The 21,577-nt window shown below is 36.9% G+C and overlaps 3 protein-coding genes across 3 annotated transcripts in view; 1 reads left to right on the forward strand and 2 right to left on the reverse strand.

Moving 5' to 3' along the window:
* The window catches only part of IL1RAPL2 (interleukin 1 receptor accessory protein like 2), a 1,535,365-nt gene that overhangs the window by 411,070 nt on the left and 1,102,718 nt on the right, over positions 1-21,577 (forward strand). The gene's annotated exons all lie outside the window — the stretch shown is intronic.
* The window catches only part of L1TD1 (LINE1 type transposase domain containing 1), a 789,799-nt gene that overhangs the window by 222,175 nt on the left and 546,047 nt on the right, over positions 1-21,577 (reverse strand). The gene's annotated exons all lie outside the window — the stretch shown is intronic.
* Positions 19,903-20,745, reverse strand: LOC145536728 (ubiquitin-ribosomal protein eS31 fusion protein-like). Its single transcript, XM_081566447.1, has 2 exons — positions 20,399-20,745; positions 19,903-20,096 (listed from the first exon to the last, which is right to left on the reverse strand). The coding sequence occupies exons 1-2, from the start codon at positions 20,720-20,722 to the stop codon at positions 19,944-19,946; spliced, it is 477 nt and encodes a 158-aa protein (XP_081422573.1). The 5' UTR covers positions 20,723-20,745; the 3' UTR covers positions 19,903-19,943.

Raw genomic sequence — 21,577 nt, forward strand, 5'->3', positions numbered from 1 at the left:
TGGAACAAAATAGAAAGCCCAGAGATAAACCCACGCACCTATGGACACCTTATCTTCGACAAAGGAGGCAAGAATATACAATGGAGAAAAGACAATCTCTTTAACAAGTGGTGCTGGGAAAACTGGTCAACCACTTGTAAAAGAATGAAACTAGAACACTTCCTAACACCATACACAAAAATAAACTCAAAATGGATTAAAGATCTAAACGTAAGACCAGAAACAATAAAACTCCTAGAGGAAAACATAGGCAAAACACTCTCCGACATAAATCACAGCAGGATCCTCCATGACCCACCTCCCAGAATATTGGAAATAAAAGCAAAAATAAACAAATGGGACCTAATTAAAATTAAAAGCTTTTGCACAACAAAGGAAACTATAAACAAGGTGAAAAGACAGCCTTCAGAATGGGAGAAAATAATAGCAAATGAAGCAACAGACAAACAATTAATATCAAAAATATATAAGCAACTTCTGCAGCTGAATTCCCGAAAAATAAACGACCCAATCAAAAAATGGGCCAAAGAACTAAACAGACATTTCTCCAAAGAAGACATACAGATGACTAACAAACACATGAAAAGATGCTCAACATCACTCATTATTAGAGAAATGCAAATCAAAACCACAATGAGGTATCATTTCACACCAGTCAGAATGGCTGCTATCCAAAAGTCTACAAGCAATAAATGCTGGAGAGGGTGTGGAGAAAAGGGAACCCTCTTACACTGTTGGTGGGAATGCAAACTAGTACAGCCACTATGGAGAACAGTGTGGAGATTCCTTAAAAAACTGGGAATAGAACTGCCATATGACCCAGCAATCCCACTGCTGGGCATATATACCGAGGAAACCAGAATTGAAAGAGATGCCTGTACCCCAATGTTCATCGCAGCACTGTTTACAATAGCCAGGACATGGAAGCAACCTAGATGTCCATCAGCAGACGAATGGATAAGGAAGCTGTGGTACATATACACAATGGAATATTACTCAGCCATTAAAAAAAATACATTTGAATCGGTTCTACTGAGATGGATGAAACTGGAGCCCATTATACAGAGTGAAGTAAGCCAGAAAGAAAAACAACAATACAGTATACTAATGCATATATATGGAATTTGAAAGATGGTAACGATAACCCTATATGCGAGACAGAATAAGAGACACAGATGCATGGAACAATTTTATGGACTCTGAGGGAGAAGGTGAGGGTGGGACGTTCTGGGAGAATAGCATTGAAACATGTATATTATCATATGTGAAACAGAACACCATTCCATGTTCGATGCATGTGACAAGGGCTCAGGGCCGGGGCAATGGGATGATCCAGAAGGATGGGATGGGGAGGGAGGTGGGTGGGGGGTCCAGGAAGGGGAACACATGTAAACCCATGGCTGATTCATGTCAATGTATGGCAAAAACTATTACAATATTGTAAAGTAATTAGCCCCCAACTAAAATAAATAAAAAAATAAAATAAAAAAAAATAACTAAAAAAGAAAAGAAAAACTAAAAATAATATAGAGAAGAGTATAAAATAAAAAAGAAACAATTACTCAGCTTAGTCTCATTTCCCAGAGGCAACTGATATTAACAGTTTCTGTTCTTATGATTACTTTTATATCATTAAATAAGATGCTTATGAGTAGTATAATATTTATATCAATATTATATTATAGTAACATAATATAATAATAACATGCTTATCCCTTCATTGTCTCATTTCTTATCCTACCCTCCTCTCTCATCTTACTTTCTTTCTTTTTTTTTTTTCATCTTACTTTCTTTTGGTCTTTTTATGCCAGGTTCAGAAGAAATCATGTGAGATATATAATCCCTGGGTTATTAATAATTCCAGACATCTGACCGAAATGTATAGATAGAACACATAATTAGACTGTACTCAGTCTTGAATAGCATGGGCAGAACCAGAAAGGAAAATAAATATAATTGAGCATGCATGTGTACTCAGTTGTATCCAACTCTTTGTGACCCACTGATTGTAGCCCTCCAGGCTCCTCTGTCCATGGGATTCTCCAGACAAGAATACTGGAGTGGGTTGCCATTTCCTCCTCCAGGGAATCTTCCCGACCCAGGGATTGAACCCTTGTCTCCTGCAGCTCCTGCATTGGCAGCTGGATTTTTTACCATTGAGCCACGTGGGACACTCCCATATAGTTAGAACAGGGTGAACCAACCAGGAAATGTGGGCCCTTTCTTGTGACAACCCCTTACTTAGAACCTAAGAGGGCTAGGTTGTGCTTTGATGTTTTATCTGTGGCTGAAATTTTCACGTAGAGTTCCTGGGACTCTTAATGGCATGATAAAGTTGAAAGAACATGGCTTTGGAGTCCAAAAGACTTGATTTTGAATATCAGCTCCACCATTTTCTAATTATGTCATCTTGGGACAAATTGATTAATCTCTTTGTGTCCCAATGTTCTTCATTTGTAAGGTGACAATACTATTTTACTTCATACCACCCTTATAAGAATTAGGTGATGATGATGGCAATAGCAATTAAAACTTATTGATTGCTTATTGTATGCCAAATGTGATTATATTTATGAATTCCTTTGCATAACAGCACCTACTAGAGAAAGGTACTCTTATCTCATTTACAGATGAAAAGATGGATATAAACAGATTAAGTAACATGCCTGAAGGCTATAGCTACCAATTGATAGAGCCAGGATTCATCCTGAGGCAGTCTGACTGCAGATTGCACAGTTATTCCATAATATAGTTATACTGTAAAGTGCCTAGTATGGTATATGACACCTAGTATTGTTCAGTGTATATTTGTTTATTTCTTTTCCCTACCAGATTTGCTGGTAGATTTTACTCTTTCAACCCAAAGGAGCCTGTGTGATGAAGTCATTCTCCTCTTTCTGTCTTTTTCGGAGAAGCAAGACGACTTAATAGACATGAATTTGAGCAAAGTCTGGGAGATAGTGGAGTACAGGGGAGCCTGGTGTGCTGCAGTCCATGGGATCGAAAGAGTTGGACGTGACTTAGTGAATGAATAACATCAACAAAACCATTAAATGCTTCAGTTTATACTCTGAATTGCTATACAAAGCGTTTAGTATTATTGTTTGAAGGCAATGGCAACCCACTCCAGTACTCTTGCCTGGAAAATCCCATGGATGGAGGAGCCTGGTAGGCTGCAGTCCATGGGGTTGTGAAGAGTCGGACACGACTGAGCAACTTCACTTTCATGCATTGGAGAAGGAAATGGCAACCCACTCCAGTGTTTTTGCCTGGAGAATCCCAGGGATGGTGGAGCCTGGTGGGCTGCTGTCTATGGAGTCGCACAGAGTCGGACAGGACTGAAGCAGCAGCAGTATTATTGTTTAAGGCATTAACAATACCTTGATTTAGTGTGAGCTACTATACTTCCTAAAGATGTGAACTGTAGCTTATCACTTCCTCCTTGCAGCATTCAGACTCAAGTATGTAGGACATTTGACAACATTTCTAGATAGTATGCAGAGGAACATGTGCAAATTGAGCCAGAAAAATAGATCCACACCTTCCAGAGTTTCCCAAGGCAGACAGATGGGCAAGTTAAGTTCAAGTAACAACTCTGTTTTGCATAAGAAGTACCTGTGTATTTTTGCAATAAAATCATGGTCACTGGAGAAGGAGAAAGAAAAAACAGTGAGACAAGGAAACAATGGTGGGCATTAACGAGAATTTATTTAGAACTCAGATGAGGGAGAGAATGTGAACTTGTGCAAAGGGCTGTTATCAGTTATGTGAGATATGTTACCTCCTCATAATACTTCTGATAAATACTGTTTTCTCTTTCTTCATTGTTCTCACTCTAGTCTGGATCACTATCATCTCTCATCTTGACCATTACAATAGTTTCCTAACTGGCTTCCACAAATCCAGCCTTTTTCTGCCTCCAATCAGAAGAGTAGCTAGGATCCAAAAACTAGGGAAAATGAGTGTGTGGTTTCTGGGAGATTAAGCAAGTATAAATGTGACTACTTTGTAGTATGTGCTTCTACAATTTTTGCATGTTTTAAGCTCTTCTTAAAACAGGCCAAAGAATGTTCAAATTACCGAACAATTGCACTCATCTCACACGCTAGCAAAGTAATGCTCAAAATTCTCCAAGCCAGGCTTCCACAGTATGTGAACCAAGAAATTCCAGATATTCAAGCTGGATTTAGAAAAGGCAGAGGAACCAGAGATCAAACTGCCAACACCCGTTGGATCATAGAAAAAGCAATGAGTTCCAGAAAAACATTTACTTCTGCTTTTTTGACTATGCCATGGCGTTTGACTGTGTGGATCACAACTGCAGAAAATTCAAGAGATGGGAATACCAGACCACCTGACCTGCCTTCTCCGAAATCTGTGCGCAGGACAAGAAGCAACAGTTACAACTGGACATGGAACGATGGACTGGTTCCAAATTGGGAAAGGCGTGCATCAGGGCTGCATATTGTTACCCTGCTTATTTAACTTCTATGAGTACCTTATGTGAAATGCTGGGCTGGATGAAGCACAAGCTGGAATCAAGATTGCTGGGAGAATTATCAGTAACCTTGGATATGCAGATGACACCACCCTTATGGCAGAAAGCAAAGAGGAACTAAAGAGCGTCTTGATGAAAGTGAAAGAGGAGAGTGAAAAAGTTGGGTAAAAACTCAACATTCAAAAAACTAAGATCATGGCATCTGGTCCCATCACTTCATGGCAACTAGGTGGGGAAAAAATGGAAACAGTGACAGACTTTATTTTCTTGGGCTCCAAAACCACAGCAGATGGAGACTACAGCCATGAAGTTAAAAGATGCTTGCTCCTTGGAAGAAAAGCTATGACCAATCTTGACAGCATATTAAAAAGCAGAGACATTACTTTGCCAACAAAGGTCTGTGGAGTCAAAGATATGGTTTTTCCAGTAGTCATGTATGGATGTGAGAGTTGGACTATAAAGAAAGCTGAGCACCAAAGAATTGATGCTTTTGAATTATGGTGTTGGAGAAGACTCTTGAGAGTCCCTTTGACTGCAAGGAGATCCAACCAACCAATCCTAAAGGAAATCAGTCCTGAATATTCATTGGAAGGACTGATGCTAAAGCGGAAGTTCCAATACTTTGGCCACCTGTAGTGAAGCGCTGACTAATTTGAAAAGGCCCTGATGCTGGGAAAGATTGAAGGCAGGAGGAGAAGGTGGATGACAGAAGATGAGATGGTTGGATGGCATCACCATCTCGATGGACATGAGTTTGAGCAAGCTCTGGGAGTTGGTGATGGACAGGACAGCCTGGCGTGCTGCAATCCATGAGGTCGCAAAGAGTTGGAGATGACTGACTGAACTGAAGCTCTTCTTTAAAGCTACTTTAGCAACATTTTTTCATCACTGTTCTAATGGCCATCATGTCAACATATTACTTTGAATAACGGTACCATTTTGAGAATGCTACCCTCCTATCTCTGCTTTTGCTTTTAATCTATTATTAGCATGGCAGTAAGGTGATCTATTCCAAAGCAGTATGTCAGATGGTGTCACTTCTTGCTTAAAGCTTTGCTTCCCCCTATATTTAGGGAAGGTCCAAAGGCCTGTCTTTGATACCTTGCCAGACTTGGCTTCTGCTTACTTCTACAGCTTTTTCTCCTGCCACTCTTCAATATATATTCTTTGTTTCTGTTAGCATTGATCTATCTTTGGTTTCTGAATCAGACCATCCTAACAGCCCTTGCATATCTTCTTCCCTCTAACTGGAACATTTCCTTCCCCTTTTCATCGTTTAAATTCTACCCATTCTTTAAAGCTCAGATCTAGTGTCAGTTCTTCAGGCAAGATTTCTTTGCCCAACACATATCTGATTGGGTCTCTAAGAACATCATCTATTTCCTCATGCTTGCTATAATTATATTAAGACATGTTATTCTCAATAGAATGTCAGTCATAAGGACAAGAATTTTGTCTTTCTCACAGTAAAGTATGCTTAATGCCTGCTAAGTACATGTTAAATGTCAGCATTTATCAAGTTAATTGAATTAAGGGATATTTAGATTGTGCTTGTATTGTGTGTATGTGTATGTATGTATGGAGGTGGATTTTTATGACCCATCTGGCATAATATACTGTACTTCAAAGTCAGAGGTTCAGATGGTTTATTTCTGATTTTACCAATGTCTAAACACTCCTCTGGTAGGCCCAAGGGAATGTGAAATATAAGGTTGAAAATATTTGTAAGATTAATAATTTTTTTGAAAAATAACTATGGATAGATACCAAGTAGCAATATGTGCCCAGGCATTAATTCTCTTATTTTTTGTATATTAAATTTGACGGTTTTACTAAAGTTTAGTTAAGGAATAGAGCAATGTGTTAGGGAGTATAGATAAGTGTGCTCAGTAAAAATCCTGCCAACTTTTCTGTCTGTAAAGTGAGTCTTTAGGTTATAGTGGAGTAAAAAAAAAAAGTCCTCTTTTAATTGCAGGTGAATTATTGGTTCCTGCCAGTTCTTTACTATATAGGTAATGCAGTTTGCTAAGCTCATTTGAACCAGACTGTCTCTTACTGAATCTTTGATTGTTGCAGTTGTGATGTTTTGTAGATAACTCTTGAGACAACTCCTTGCACATAGAATAAGTTGGACAGTGGAATGCTAATTTTAATTTTATTGAGGAAAGTATTGCCTTGAATTAGTCTTTTAAAAACATGAATCCATGTTTCTCTTTTAACATCACATGATCAGAATGTCAGCAAAGGCCAGAAATACCTGTTTACTTTTACTTTTCTTTAATGACTTTTCCAAGTATAAAGAGTCCGGTAACTAATTTTTAAGACTGCTGCTGCTGCTGCTAAGTCACTTCAGTCATGTCTGACTCTGTGCGACCCCATAGACGGCAGCCCACCAGTCTCTGCCATCCCTGGGATTCTCCAGGCAAGAACACTGGAGTGGGTTGCCATTTCCTTCTCCAATGCATGAAAGTGAAGTCGCTCAGTCGTGTCCGACTCTTAGCGACCCCATGGACTGCAGCCTACCAGGCTCCTCCATCCATGGGATTTTGCAGGCAAGAGTACTGGAGTGGGGTGCCATTGCCTTCTCCATCTTTAAGACTACCCATTCCTATTGTGGAATAGAACTCCCAAAATACCACCTCATGTCAATGAGTGAACATCATAAGACCGAAATGATGAAGCATCTGATGAGTTGATTCTATTTCAAGACACTTAAGGCACCTGAAGCCCAAAGGTTATGAAAAGGGAGCCTGAAGATGGAGGTTTAAATCATAAGGACTCCAGATTGCCCAACTTGCCTGGTGTGCCTATAAGAAGTAACTTTAAGAATGATGGATTTGGTGTGTAATCTAGGACTATGATTTTGATGTATAAACATAAGGTTGAAAAGAGAAATAAAAATCTATCAGCAGTAATTTTCTATTATGATATCAAATGACTGATTTAAGTTTCCTTGAGTTGTAATTTATACATCATACAATTAATTGATTTAAAGTGTGTAATTCACACTGTTCTCCATAGTGGCCATACTAGCTTGCATTCCCACCAACAGTGTAAGCTGCTGCTGCTAAGTCGCTTTAGTCGTGTCCAACTCTGTGCGACCCCATAGACGGCAGCCCACCATGCTCCCCCGTCCCTGGGATTCTCCAGGCAAGAACACTGGAGTGGGTTGCCATTTCCTTCTCCAATGCCTGAAAGGGAAAAGTGAAAGTGAAGTCGCTCAGTCGTGTCCGACTCTTAGCGACCCCATGGACTGCAGCCCACCAGGCTCCTCCATCCATGGGATTTTGCAGGCAAGAGTACTGGAGTGGAGTGCCATTGCCTTCTCCGAACAATGTAAGAGGGTTCCCTTTTCTCCACACCCTTTCCAGCAGTAGTAATTTTTGGTATATTCAGAGTTGTGCAACTATTATCACTATCTAACCCCTTGACAAACGCTAATCTACTTTCTGTCTCTCTAAATTTGCCAATCTGGACATTTCATATAAACAGAATCATTCAATATATGGTTTCCTGTGACTGGTTTCTTTCACTTAGCTGAATGTTTTCAACATTAATCTGTATGGATCAATGTATCATTACTTCCTTCCTTTTCATTGCCCAATAAGATTTCATTGAATACAACCTTTTATATATCTGTTCATTAGTTGATGGACATTTAAATTGTTTCTACTTTATGGCCAATATAAATACTGCTACTACATACATTTCTGTATAAGTCTTTGTGTAGACATATATTTTCAAATTTTAAGGTATATATTTAGAAATTATACTGCTGGATCATTTGGTGATTCTATGTTTAATCTGTTAATGAGCTGCCAAACTTTCCCAAAGCAGGTGTATAAATTTACATTACCACCAATGATGTACAATTTCTCCACATTCTCCTCCAAACTTGTCATTATGTCCTTAATCATAGACATCCTAGAGGGCATTATGTGCTATTTCATTGTGATTTTCATTTTGTTAATGGCTAACGATGAGTATCTTTTCATGTGGTTATTGCCTATCTGTATATCCATTTGGAGAAATGTCAATTCAGATACTATGGCCATTTTAAAATTGGATTATTTGTGTTTTATTATTGAGTTGTAAGAGTTCTTTATGCCTTCTAGGTACAATTCCCTTATCAGATATGCAATCTATAAGTATTTTTTATTTCTTTGTCTTTTTTATTTCTATGTATATAAAAATAGAAAAATTATATAATAAAACTTATTTCTATGTATATAAAATTATTTCTATGTCTTTTCATCTCTTGATGGTATTTTTTGTAGCACATAGTTTTAATTTTTCAGTAGATTTACATTTACCTATTTTTCTTTTGTTGTTTGTACTTTTGACATCATATCTAAGATGTTTTGCCTAAACCAAAGTCACAAAGATTTACTCCTATATTTCATGCTAAGAGTTATATTGTTTTAGTTCTTATGCTTATGTCTTTGACCCATTTTTAGTTCATTTTTGTATATGATGTGAAGTGCAGGGGTCTAAATGCATCATTTTGTTTGTGCCTTTTTAGATGCCCCTATACAATACATTGAGAAAACTATTATTTCCTTCACTGAACAGTCTTGACATTCTTTTTATTTATTTTTAATTGAAGGATAATTGCTTTACAGAATTTTGTTGTTTTCTGCCAGATATCAACATGAATCAGCCATAGGTATACATATGTCCCCCCCGCTTGAACCTCCCTCCCATCTTCCTCCCCATCCCACCCCTCTAGATTGTTACAGAGCCCCTGTTTGAGTTCCCTGAGTCATAAAGCAAATTCCCATTGGCTATCTATTTTACATATGGTAATGTAAGTTTCCATACATCTCACCCTCTCCTTCCTCCTCTCCTCCCACCCATGTCCATAAGTCTGTTCTCTGTATCTGTTTCTCCATTGTTGCCCTGCCAATAAATTCATCCATACCATCTTTTAGATTCCACATATGTGTGTTAATATACAATATTTATCTTTCTCTTTCTGACTTACTTCACTCTGTATAATAGGCTCTAGGTTCATTCACCTAATTAGAACTGACTCAAATGTGTTCCTTTTTATGGTTGAGTAATAAATATTCCATTCTAAGTATGTACCACAGCTTCTTTATCCATTCATCAATTGATGGACATCTAGGTTGCTTCCATCTTCTAGCTATTGTAAATAGTGCTGCAATGAACATTAGGGCACATATATCTTTTTCAATTTTTGTTTCCTCAGGGTATACACCTAGTAGTGGGATTGCTGGGTCATATGATGGTTTTACTCCTAGTTTTTTAAGGAATCTCCATACCATCTTTCATAGTGGCTGTATCAATTTACATCCCCAGCAACAGTGGAAGAGGGTTTTCCTTTTCTCCACATTCTCTCCAGCATTTATTGTTTGTAGACTTTTTGATGGCCATTCTGACTTGTGTGAGGTGATATCTCATTGTACTTTTGATTTGCATTTCTCTAATAAGGAGTGATGTTGAGCATCTTTTCATGTGTTTGTTAACCATCTGTATGTCTTCTTTGGAGAAATGTATGTCTAGGTCTTTTTCCCACTTTTTGATTGGGTTGTTTGTTTTTCTGGTATTGAGTTGTATGAGCTGCTTACATATTTTGGAAATTAATCCTTTGTCATTTGTTTCATTTTCCCCCTTTTTGGAGGTTGTCTTTTCACCTTGTTTATAGTTTCCTTTGCTGTGCAAAAACTTTTAAGTTTAATTAGGATCCACTTGTTTATTTTTGTTTTTATTTCCATTACTCTAGGAGGTGGGTCATAGAGGATCTTGCTTTGGTTAATGTCATTGAGTGTTCTGCCTATGTTTTCCTCTAAGAGTTTTATGGTTTCTGGTCTTACATTTAGGTCTTTAATCCATTTTGAGTTTATCTTTGTGCATGGTGTTAGGAAGTGTTCCAATTTCATTCTTTTACACATAGCTGTCCAGTTTTCCCAGCACCACTTATTGAAGAGGCTATCTTTTCCCCATTGTATATTCTTGCCTCCTTTGTCAAAAATAAGGTACCCATTGGTGTGTGGGTTTATTTCTGGGATCTCTATCTTGTTCCATTAGTTATATTTCTGTTTTTGTGCCAGTACCATACTGTCTTGATGACTGTAGCTTTGTAGTATAGTCTGAAATCAGGAAAGTTGATTCCTCCAGCTCCATTCTTCTTTCTCAAGACTGCTTTGGCTATTTGGAGTCTCTTGTGTTTCCATATAAAGTGTGAATTTTTTTGTTCTAGTTTTTTGAAAAATGCCATTGGTTGTTTGATAGGGATTACATTGAATCTGTAGATTGCATTTGGTAGTATAGCCATTTTTACAATATTGATTCTTCCAACCCAGGAATATGGAATATCTATCCATCTGTTTATGTCATCTTATATTTCTTTCATCAGTGTCTTATAATTTCCTGTATAGAGTCGTTTTGTCTCCTTAGGTAGGCTTATTCCTAGATATCTTAATTTTTTTTGTTGGAATAGTGAATGGTATTGACTCCTTAATTTCTTCTTGACACACTTGAAAATCAATTGACCAAAAGCTTATGTTCTGGGCTCTCAATTCTGTCAGTTGATCTGTATGTTATCCTTATGCCAGTACTAAACTATCTTGATTATTGTAGTTTTATAAGTTTTTTTTTAACTGTCATAATACCTTTATTTTTTTAATAAATTTATTTATTTTAGTTGGGGACTAATTACTTTTTTTTTAATTGGAAAGTATGTCAGTATGTCTTCCAACCTTCTTCCTTTTTAATAATATTTTGGCTCTTCTGGGTCTGAGGAATTTTAGAATCAGCTTGTCAATTCCTGCAAGAAAGGAGCTGGGATCTTTCTAGGAATAGCATTAAATCTGTATGTTGATTTGGGGAATATTCCCTTCTTAAAAATATTGACTCTTCTGATTCATAAACCTGGAATGTTTTTCTCTTTTGACATTAAAATTTTTCACTATTTTTTTTTTTTTTTTGCAGTTTTCAGAATATGAGATTTGTCCTTTTGGGGTTAAATTTAGTCCTAAGACTTTTCTTATTTTTGGTGCTATTTAAATGGAATTATTTTCTTAATTCCCATTTTAGTTTATTCATTGATAGTGTATACAAATACTATTGGATTTTTTATGTTCATCTTATATCTTGCAATTTTGCTGAACTAGTTAATTCTAGTGTTCAAGTTATCTTAGTTTTTTATATAGAAAATAATATCATCTGCAAATAGAGATAGCTTAATTATTCCTTCCAATCTATATGCCTTTTATAATTTTTCTTGTATAATTGCCTGTTTATAACCTCCAGTGCATCACTGAGTGAAAGTAGTGAGAGCAGACATCTTTGTCATGTACTTGATCTTACAGGGGAAGATTTTAGTATTTCACCATTACTTATGGTGTTACTTCTAGATTTTCTTATGGAAGTCCTTAATTCCATAATTCCCTAATTTTATCCCTAATTTTCCAAGTGTTTTTATCCTGAAAGTGTTAACCAGCAAAAAGGGGATCAAAAAATAGAACGTCAGTTGGAATGGGTTAATTTTTTGAAAGACTTTTTAAGAAACAATTGGGATGATCCTAGGGTGTAGTTGGGCATTTATAGAAAAGTTTTGGGATATATTGAAAAAGTATGAGAACACCAGGGATCTGGAGACAAGGTTTCCAAATTAAGAATCATGATGATCACATTTTTTTTTAATAAAAAGAGAGTACTGTTTATTTAAAGAGACTACATTAGAATGCATATTACCAAGTCTTTAACTTTTTCTGTTGGTTAATTTTCAGGGACAATTATGTCTGGTGAACCAGTTGATACCTAGGAACCTAAAGAGGTTAAAACAAGGACATTTTAAAAGGGGAAAACATCAACAATTACTTCTGTAGGAAAAGTTGAGTAGCATTATGTAATTGAAGGGTATAAGGAGATGCCTGGGTTCATGCTTTGTGGTGGCCATGGACATGTGTTGTAGGACAGCAGGACAAATAGTTTTCAATTCTAAAAGCTAGGAGAGAAGAGATGTCTAAGTGTAGCTTCAAAGACTTGTACCTATTAGCCAGTGAAGAGAAATTATTAAGTCGTTAATGCGTTGCCTCCATATAAATTCTCTCTTCTCTGACAAAGACATGTGTGCTTATGCTATACCACTCTCCCCTATGACCTTGTCTACCTGGCAAACTTATGTTCCTTCTCCAAGTGCCATTTCTTCTGGAAAATCTTCTCTGACTTCTTCAAGCAGAAGTAGTAACAAAAACAGTGCCAATAACAATAATTAATATGTACTAATGGCTGGTCCTGTGTCTGATAATGGACTAGGCATTTTACATGTATTACATATAATGCAAAGAACAACCTTATGAAGTAGGTACTAAGTAGGTAAATGGAAGGTCACAGCCTATAGGTAACTCAACCAAAGTCAGATTAGTGAAACTGGGGCTCAAAGGCTGTACTGTCCTTCTTCAAAGTGCTTAATAAGCTAGATAATGTATGATATGCACCCTTCCATCTTTCAGTACAATGATAATACAATGCAGTAAATAACATTTTGTTTTCTCTCTCTCTTAATGTGACAAAATTACTTGTTATTTTATAGTTGTTCATTGGGGACAATGTTTTCATCATTTTATAATTAAAAATATAGGAAACAGAACATGTACAACTAGATGTTGTCATTTGTCTAAACCCAGAAGCCAAAATTAGATAACATTACACTATTAGATGAAAGTTCATTGATATAAATATTCTGACACCTCCATGTTGTTTTTATAACTTGACATTTAGAGTTATATACAGTGTCCTTCATGCTAAATATTTCAAGGAATTTAACCCCGTTTCTTGTGTTGATAATGTCTCTTTATCAGCAATCAACTATTACTATTGTTCCTGATGGGAAAACATTTTTTGTGAAATATGTATTGTTTAGTCTGACTCCAATTAACTGCTTGTATAGGGAAAGTTACTTATCTCACTGATCCTCACTTTCCCCATATTTTACACCAAAGTAATGTTAATTTTTTTTCTTAAAATACCATAAAACCTCAATGAGCTGTAGAAAAAGGAAGATGTGAGCATTAATGGGATTAGAAAAATTATTTGGCATGGTTGTGAACAGAGAAGGTAGCCTTTTAGCTTCTACCACTCAATTATTGTTGAAAATATTTTTCTTAACAATACGTCACAGAAGCAGTAGAGTACGAGAATAATAGATAAAGTCAAATTTGTTAATGAAAAACAAAGCAAAAACAAAAGATTGGCCTCCTGAAACAGAAATTGGTGAACCTAATATCCAATGCTAGAAAAATCCTAGAATCAACTATTTTAACTTTTGAAAAGACATGTGCTTTCTCCAACCTCCTGCCCTCCCTTCTTGTCAGATAAACTTGCCAGTTGTTTCACAGAGAATGTAGAAGCACAAGATGGCAACTTCCCACCATAAGATCTTGTAAACTTACCTCTGCCTTCGCCTATCATTTCTGCCTTCCTTCCATTTCTAATTGAAAAATCAAAAAAGTCCCATGCGCGACAAATCCTTCCACTTGAGCTCCAGAAATTTTTCCTCATTCATGTATTTCTTTAGGTTTCCTGTTCTGTAAATTAACCTTGTGTTTTCTTTTTCTTTAACTAGTTCCTTTTTTCTTGTTCCTTGCCCTCAACTTTAAAAAAAATTAATTTATTTATTTTAATTGAAGGCTAATTACTTTACAATTTTGTAGTGGCTTTTGCCATACATTGACACGAATCAACCACAGGTGTACACATGTCCCCCATCCTGAACCCCCCTCCCACCTCCCTCCCCGTCCCATCCCTCAGGGTTCTCCCAGTACACTGGCCCTGAGTGCCCTGTCTCATGCATCGAACCTGGACTGGTGATCTATTTCACATATGGTAATATACATGTTTCAATGCTAGTCTCTCATATCATCCCACCCTCGCCTTCTTCCACAGAGTCCAAAAGTCTGTTCTTTATCTCTGTGTCTCTTTTGCTGTCTCTCATAGGGTCATTGTTACTATCTCTCTAAGTTCCATATATATGCGTTAATATACTGTATTGGTGTTTTTCTTTCTGACTTACTTCACTCTGTATAATCGGCTCCAGTTTCATCCACCTCATTACAACTGAGTCAAATGCATTCTTTTTAATAGCTGAGTAATATTCCATTGTGTATATGTACCACAGCTTTCTTATCCATTCATCTGCTGATGGACATCTAGGTTGCTTCCATGTCCTAGCTATTGTAAACAGTGTTGCAGTGAACATTGGGATACATGTGTCTCTTTCAGTTCTGCTTTCCTCAGTGTGTATGCCCAGCAGTGGGATTGCTAGGTCGTATGTCAGTTCTATTTCCAGTTTTTAAAGGACTCGCCACACTGTTCTCCATAGTGGCTGTACTAGTTTGCATTCCCACCAACAGTGTAAGAGGGTTCCTTTTTCTCCACACCCTCTCCAGAATTTATTGTTTGTAGACTTTTTGATAGCAGCCATTCTGATGGGCATGAGATGGTACCTCATTGTGGTTTTGATTTGCATTTTCTGATAATGAGTGATGTTGAGCATCTTTTCATGTGTTTGTTAGCCATCTGTATGTCTTCTTTAAAGAAATGTCTGTTTAGTTCTTTGGCCTATTTTTTCAGGTCTCTCATACTTACTAAAGCAAAATATATTCTGGTATTATTCCCTCAAACCTATAAGTCCAGGCCAATCATGATAAAGATATCAAATTTATTTTAAAAAATTCTGACCCCATTGTGTAAACTTATACACACACTCTTTCCTATCATAGCTAATTTGTGAGAGTTGTCGCCACTCACTCACTGTTCTACTTCCTTACTTTCAATTTACTCTTCAGTTTACGTATATAGTCTTGTCCTAACCCTGCTACTCCACTGATTCTGATTTTGGCAGTCTTCTCTTGGCTAACAGCCTTTCCTTGGCTACATATAAAGGACACTTTTTTAGCTTTTGACTCACTTAATTACCCAGTAGCATTTAACATAGTTGTCATTCTTGAAATATGCTATTCTCTTGGCTTCCCTCCTGGTTTTCCTTGTACTTCTCGTTACTTTTTTCCTCAGTCACTTTTGTAAACTTCTCTGAACCTGCCCATTTCTTAAATGTTGGTGTTCTTTAGGGGCTCTGTCCTGACTCACCTTTTAATCTTGCCTCTATTCTTTGGTAATTCAGCTACTTCTGTGATATTAAATACCAACTCTATGCTTAAGACTACCAAATATATATCCCCAAGTGTCTTTCTTTAACTCCTATGAATATCACCAGTTTACCACTGAACATTCATGCTTAGATGTACTATAGGCAATTCAATCACTTCACAATCTGACCCTTGCTTACCTCTCCAATGTAGACTCTCTCTTTTCCTCCTATCTAACACTGTATTGACGGAGAAGGCAATGGCAACCCACTCCAGTACTCTTGCCTGGAAAATCCCATGGACAGAGGAGCCTGGTAGGCTGCAGTCCATGGGGCCACAAAGAGTCGGACAGGGCTGAGTGACTTCACTTTCACTTTTCCCTTTCATGCACTGGAGAAGGAAATGGCAGCCCACTCCAGTGTTCTTGTCTGGAGAATCCCAGGGACGGTGGAGCCTGGTGGGCTGCCGTCTATGGGGTCGCACAGAGTTGGACACGACTGAAGCAACTTAGCAGCAGCAGCAGCAGCAACACTGTATTGAACTCAGTTCAGTGAATGTACCATGCTCTCTCAGAACAATACTCTCTATCATGGTCTAGGTTTCATCTTAGAGGTCACTTTCTCCAAAAAGTGTTCTTTTTCTCCTAACTGTGGATTTTTTCCCCTCCTCTTTGCTCTCAAAACACTCTGTATTTCTCCTCTCATTATATTTAAGACAGTTGTTGTTGTTGCCTGTTTGTTTTCTTCTACTAGACTGTAATCCTGAAGAAGGTAGATACCATTAACTATTATGTTTCCGTTTGTATCCTCTTTGTAGGCACACAATACATTCATCAGATGCATACATTAATGGATTTTAGGATCAAGTCAGGCTAAAAAAGTCTGTTTTTTCTTTTGCCAGAGCTTTTACACTGATATATGAAAGCCTTGCCTATCAATTGAGTTCTCTCTCATGATGAGATATGCCAATATGAGCTAGTACAGTTAAATGGATTCATAAACAGTTGATCAATCAGATTAATGATCATGTGATCATGTAGAGAGGTTTATAGATGCAGTCCCCAAGTCTGTTTTCTATGTCCTATCTTATTCAGATTTTTTCTATTATCTACTTCTTTAAAGGCAGAGAAAACTACCTTATGAAATGTTCAGGTGATATAAAGCTAGGTGGGAGATTTATTTAAAAATGAATAATATCCTTATAGTTTGAATTGGTCTTGATAATTTGGGATATTAATAGATTAAAAGTTACATATTTTCATTTCATAGAGATTAGTATAAAGCTGCAATTTAGGATAAAAGTCATTTAATTTCATTTACCATTCAAGCAGAATGGGCTTTATATCTACTATGTTCTAGTCACTGGTGCTGAGGATGCAAAAAAGAATAAACCATACTTCCTGCTCTTGAAATGGCTATTGTCTAATGAGTATGTTGAATTTAGATCATGACATGTAATAGTCTCATTACATTTTATATACTCTATATAGAGGATATTTTGTGCTATTCTGGGCATCATATTAATTTTTATAACATCATATCTTGATATGAATTTTAAATATATAAGTTGTATTTACTCAGGATAGTTTAGATTATGCTGTTACGATAATCCACGAGTGTCGGTGGTTTATAACAGGTTATACCATGTTGACTAGGAGCTCTGTTCTACAACTTCTCATTCTGGGACCCAGAGTGATGGAGAAACCATCATCTTAAACAAAACCATTTACTGTGGCAGAGGGAAAGATAGCTGTAGAAGTTACCATATTGACAAATAAATGCTGTGGCCCGATAGAGTAAAGCACAAGTGTGAACAATGACCTTTGGTCATAAATAATTGAACAGAACCAGTCACATGGCTCACCAATCATGATGGGTCCAGGAAGCTCAAGCCTATTATATGCCTGAAGGCATATATAGATTTTTCCCATTATATATGGGATCATGTTTGTTTTTCATACATGTTACAGATCTACCCATATCTATGCATAGCTGTCTACCTCAGTCTCTTCAATAGTATTTCATAGTATGGATAGAGTATACTTTATTCAACCATTCCTGGATGGAAAAGTATTTATTCCCATATTTTCACCATTACAGCACATCCTGAATTGACCATCCTTGTACATGTATATATTTCTGTGCATATGTATTTGGATTTCTGTAGTATAGAATCCTAGAAAAGGAATTCTTGAGCACTTCAAATTTTGCCAAGTACTGCCAATTTGCCTTCTAAAATGCTATACCAATTTATAATCCATAAACAGTGTATGAAAGTATACATTCCATTTTGGGAAGTATTTTGACACATTTGTATTGAAGGAAGAAAGAGTTGGAGAATGAAGGATATAGAAACTATCTAGCAATGAGTAATGATTGAAGACTTTTTCTCTAAACAGCTTGTGAATCTTTATATCCACTATTAGGTTTGCTGATTGGACCAACCCTGGGAAAGATTTATCCCTTTTGCCTGTGACATTTCTGGTTATATCTTAATGGTCAGAACTCAACTACATGTCCAGTCATAAGGAAGGCTGGGAAATGAAGACTCCGTTTTGGAGGACTATGTGCCAAGCCAAAATCTGTGATTTTTATAATTTATAGTTACTACAGAAAGAAGAAATAATAGTTTGAGAGACAGTCAGTTTTTGTCATGCCCCTGGACCTCTAGAGTTGCTTATAACCAATTTTTTCCTCTTTGCATCTCTTTTGACCCTCTTTTTCTTTTCTGCTATCTCTTAGATGTTCCTCCTCCATAATTCCTCTTATCTCTTGTTTCCCCTTCATTGTCAATATGTCAGCTTTTTGTGTCTCCATTTCCCTCATTTGATCAGCCTCTGCCTCTCTATTTTATGTATCTCTCCATTTCTCCTCTGTGTGTATTTTTTCTCTTTTCATCTGTTTCTCTAGCTGTCGCTGTCTTCCTACTTCTGTATTTCTGGCTTCCTTGATTTCAGTCTCCATGTCTCTTTGTTTTGACTTCAATTTGTAACTATTAAAAATAATAGTAGAATGGGCTGACATGTCATACAGTTGTTTTCATATAATAGGAAGTAGTTAAGGGCATGAGGAATAGGGCATCAAATGATTTCTTGATTGGTTGATGGCTGGACTATATAACTATTGAAGTTTTCTAAATTCGAGTCAAATTGAGAACCAACTTTTCCTTCTGAGTAGGTAGAATCTAATTTACATTATTGTATCTTTGTTTCCTGATTGAAAATAGAATAAGACCTCAGGGCCATCTGTATATGAATACCAGACTTCATTGCAGATGACTGTAGAATTAGCAGATGTAAGAGATTGAGATGAATGTGTATTAGGCAGAACTGCCTTTGAAAGTTAATTATCTTTATATATAATCTGTGACATATGTGTGGATTGTGTGTGTGTTTGTAATTTCTAATTTGTTTGAGATTATATCAACATATATATGACTGGCTGGTCCAAATGATTGGAAGACATCATAAATAACAAAATTTTCTCTTGCAAGATTATATTAAGAAATGATATAATTGAATATTCTCTGCAACCTAGCTGATATATCTAGTCGGCTCTTTCAATTGTATCAAAATATATTCATAAGTTAAACGTGTTTTGGCTTCTAGAGTTAAGAGGACACCATACAGATAGTTAAAAAAATTAACATGAACCAGGATCCTGACATGCCTGGTACTTTTAAGGAGGAAGAAAGTAAAGTGGAGAAGGTAATTTACAAACTATACTTGAAAACCATTTGAGCATAACATTATTATTACAATTATCTGTCAAAAGATTTAGTTCAATTACATTTTTGAAAATTCTCTTGTCAAGATGGCCCTACTCGTATTAAGATTTGGTTCTCAAAGGAGAGGAATACTAATACCTTCATTAGCCATTGTGCCAGTGTCTTCGGGTTTTAGAATTGCCCATGTGGCCTTTTAGAATTTTTACATACTGAACATAGGGAATCAGTAAATACAAAGCCCTCAGAGGGATATGAACTTTAGGAATGAGGATCACTGCATATTTATAGCCACAGTGAGACGAAGACCCTTCTGGGGGGAGAAAAGTAATTTCAAAATAATTGAATAGCAGCGTAATTGCCGTCATGTAAAATATTATACATGTTTCTGCACACTTTATTCACACAACAGTAAGTTGGTTGTAAAAGTCATCAAGAGGAAAAAGTTATAATGTAATAAACCTAAATTTCAGTATAAGATTTCCAGGGGATAACCTAAGCAGCTTCTGGCACTTCTAGTGTTTAAACACATGTGTGGAAATGTATATTGGGACTCCAATGGGCACATTTTTTTTTGTTAGCTCATATCTTTATTAACCAATATACAATTACTTGTCTTCTGGTTTGTTGAAACAATAGGTCAGACAACATTTGCCATAATAATGTCTGTCGAAGTGACTGGCCATAAAAACTCCAGTACCACATTCATCTGAGGGACACTCCCGGTGAAGGCGAATGATTTTGCCATTTTCATCCACCTTCTAGAACACCAAGGAGATCAGTCCTGGGTGTTCATTGGAAGGACTAATGTTGAAGCTGAAACTCCAATACTTTGGCCACCTCATGCGAAGAGTTGACTCATTGGAAAAGACCCTAATGCTGGGAAGGATTGGAGGCAGGAGGAGAAGGGGACAGCAGAAGATGAGATGGTTGGATGGAATCACCAACTCACTGGACATGGGTTTGGGTAAACTCCGGGAGTTGGTGATGGACAGGGAGGCCTGGCGTGCTGTGATTCATGGGGTCGCAAAGGGTCGGACACGACTGAGCGACTGAACTGAACTGAACTATAGTATTTCAAAACAGCCAGTTTAACCTTCTTTCTCTTATGCTTGTTCTTCTTGGGAGTGGTGTAAGACTTCTTCTTCCTTTTCTTAGCGCCACCATGAAGTCTCAACACTAGATGAAGAGTGGACTCCTTTTGAATATTGTAGTCAGACAAAGTACATCCATCTTCTAGTTGCTTGCCAGCAAAGATCAGTCTTTGCTGGTCAGGAGGAATTCCTTCCTTATCCTGGGTCTTGGCCTTTACATTTTCTATTGTATCCGAGGGCTCGACCTCAAGAGTGATGGTCTTCCCCATCAGGGTCTTCACAAAAATCTGCATCTTGGCGGCGGTTCCACCGCAGATGGTGGATCCAAAAGCCAGTGGTCACATTTCTTGATCAGTTGCTATATATCAGGTCATTTGCTATTGCAGATGAACACTGCTGTGAGACTGATTGCACTGGCCTTTCTTTTTGACTGTTTGAATTGATAGTTTGGCAGATTTCCCCTTTCAATGCAAATCTGAATCACCTACTGAACATGCTACCAAACACTCTTCTTACTTTATATTCCCTTAGCACTTAACATATACAAGTTGTTCTTTACTGTCTTGTACTTGGCTAAGCACTCTAGTATGCATGCATATTAGACAGCAAGAAATGATGTTTCATAATCCTACACATGGTTTATGAGTCCTATAGTATCTTATTACTAGGGCAAATATAGTTTAGTAGTGGTTAACAGCTTGGCCTTTGTAGTCTTAAAGAACTAAAACTAAATCCTTTCTTCCTTAATTTACTATTGTTGTGGCCTTCGATAAGTCGCAAGTGTCAGTTTTCTGAAAAGTTAAATGAAGATAATAATAGCTCACAAGGTCACTAACAGGTTACAGTTCAGTGCATTGTCTGGCACACACAAAATACTCAATAAGTTATTATCATAAAATGTAATAGTTATTCATCAAAGTTTGTTGAATTAATAAATGCTTCTGCAGAAATAGGATTGGAAAATATACAGATTAAAAAACAATACATTGTTTTTCTAATTCCCACTGACTTGAATTGACAAGACAATTTTGTGGTTAACATATTCAATTCCAATGATGATTTTGCTAGTTGAAGTCAAGCATTAAGCATTTTATTTCACAAATAATAGGAAGGGGTCAATTAAATAAGGAAATAGAGGTATTTTTGGT

This window comes from Giraffa tippelskirchi, chromosome X (genome assembly GCF_054371585.1).
Source record: "Giraffa tippelskirchi isolate mGirTip1 chromosome X, T2T-mGirTip1v1.2.pri, whole genome shotgun sequence".
NCBI lineage: Eukaryota > Metazoa > Chordata > Mammalia > Artiodactyla > Giraffidae > Giraffa > Giraffa tippelskirchi.

Excerpts from the sequence above, each read along its gene's own strand:
- LOC145536728 (XM_081566447.1), bottom strand. The coding sequence starts at position 20,722 with ATGCAGATTTTTGTGAAGACCCTGATGGGGAAGACCATCACTCTTGAG. Across the intron at positions 20,097-20,398 it reads TTTTGAAATACTATAGTTCA|AAGGTGGATGAAAATGGCAA; the intron begins GTTCAGTTCAGT and ends TTGGTGTTCTAG.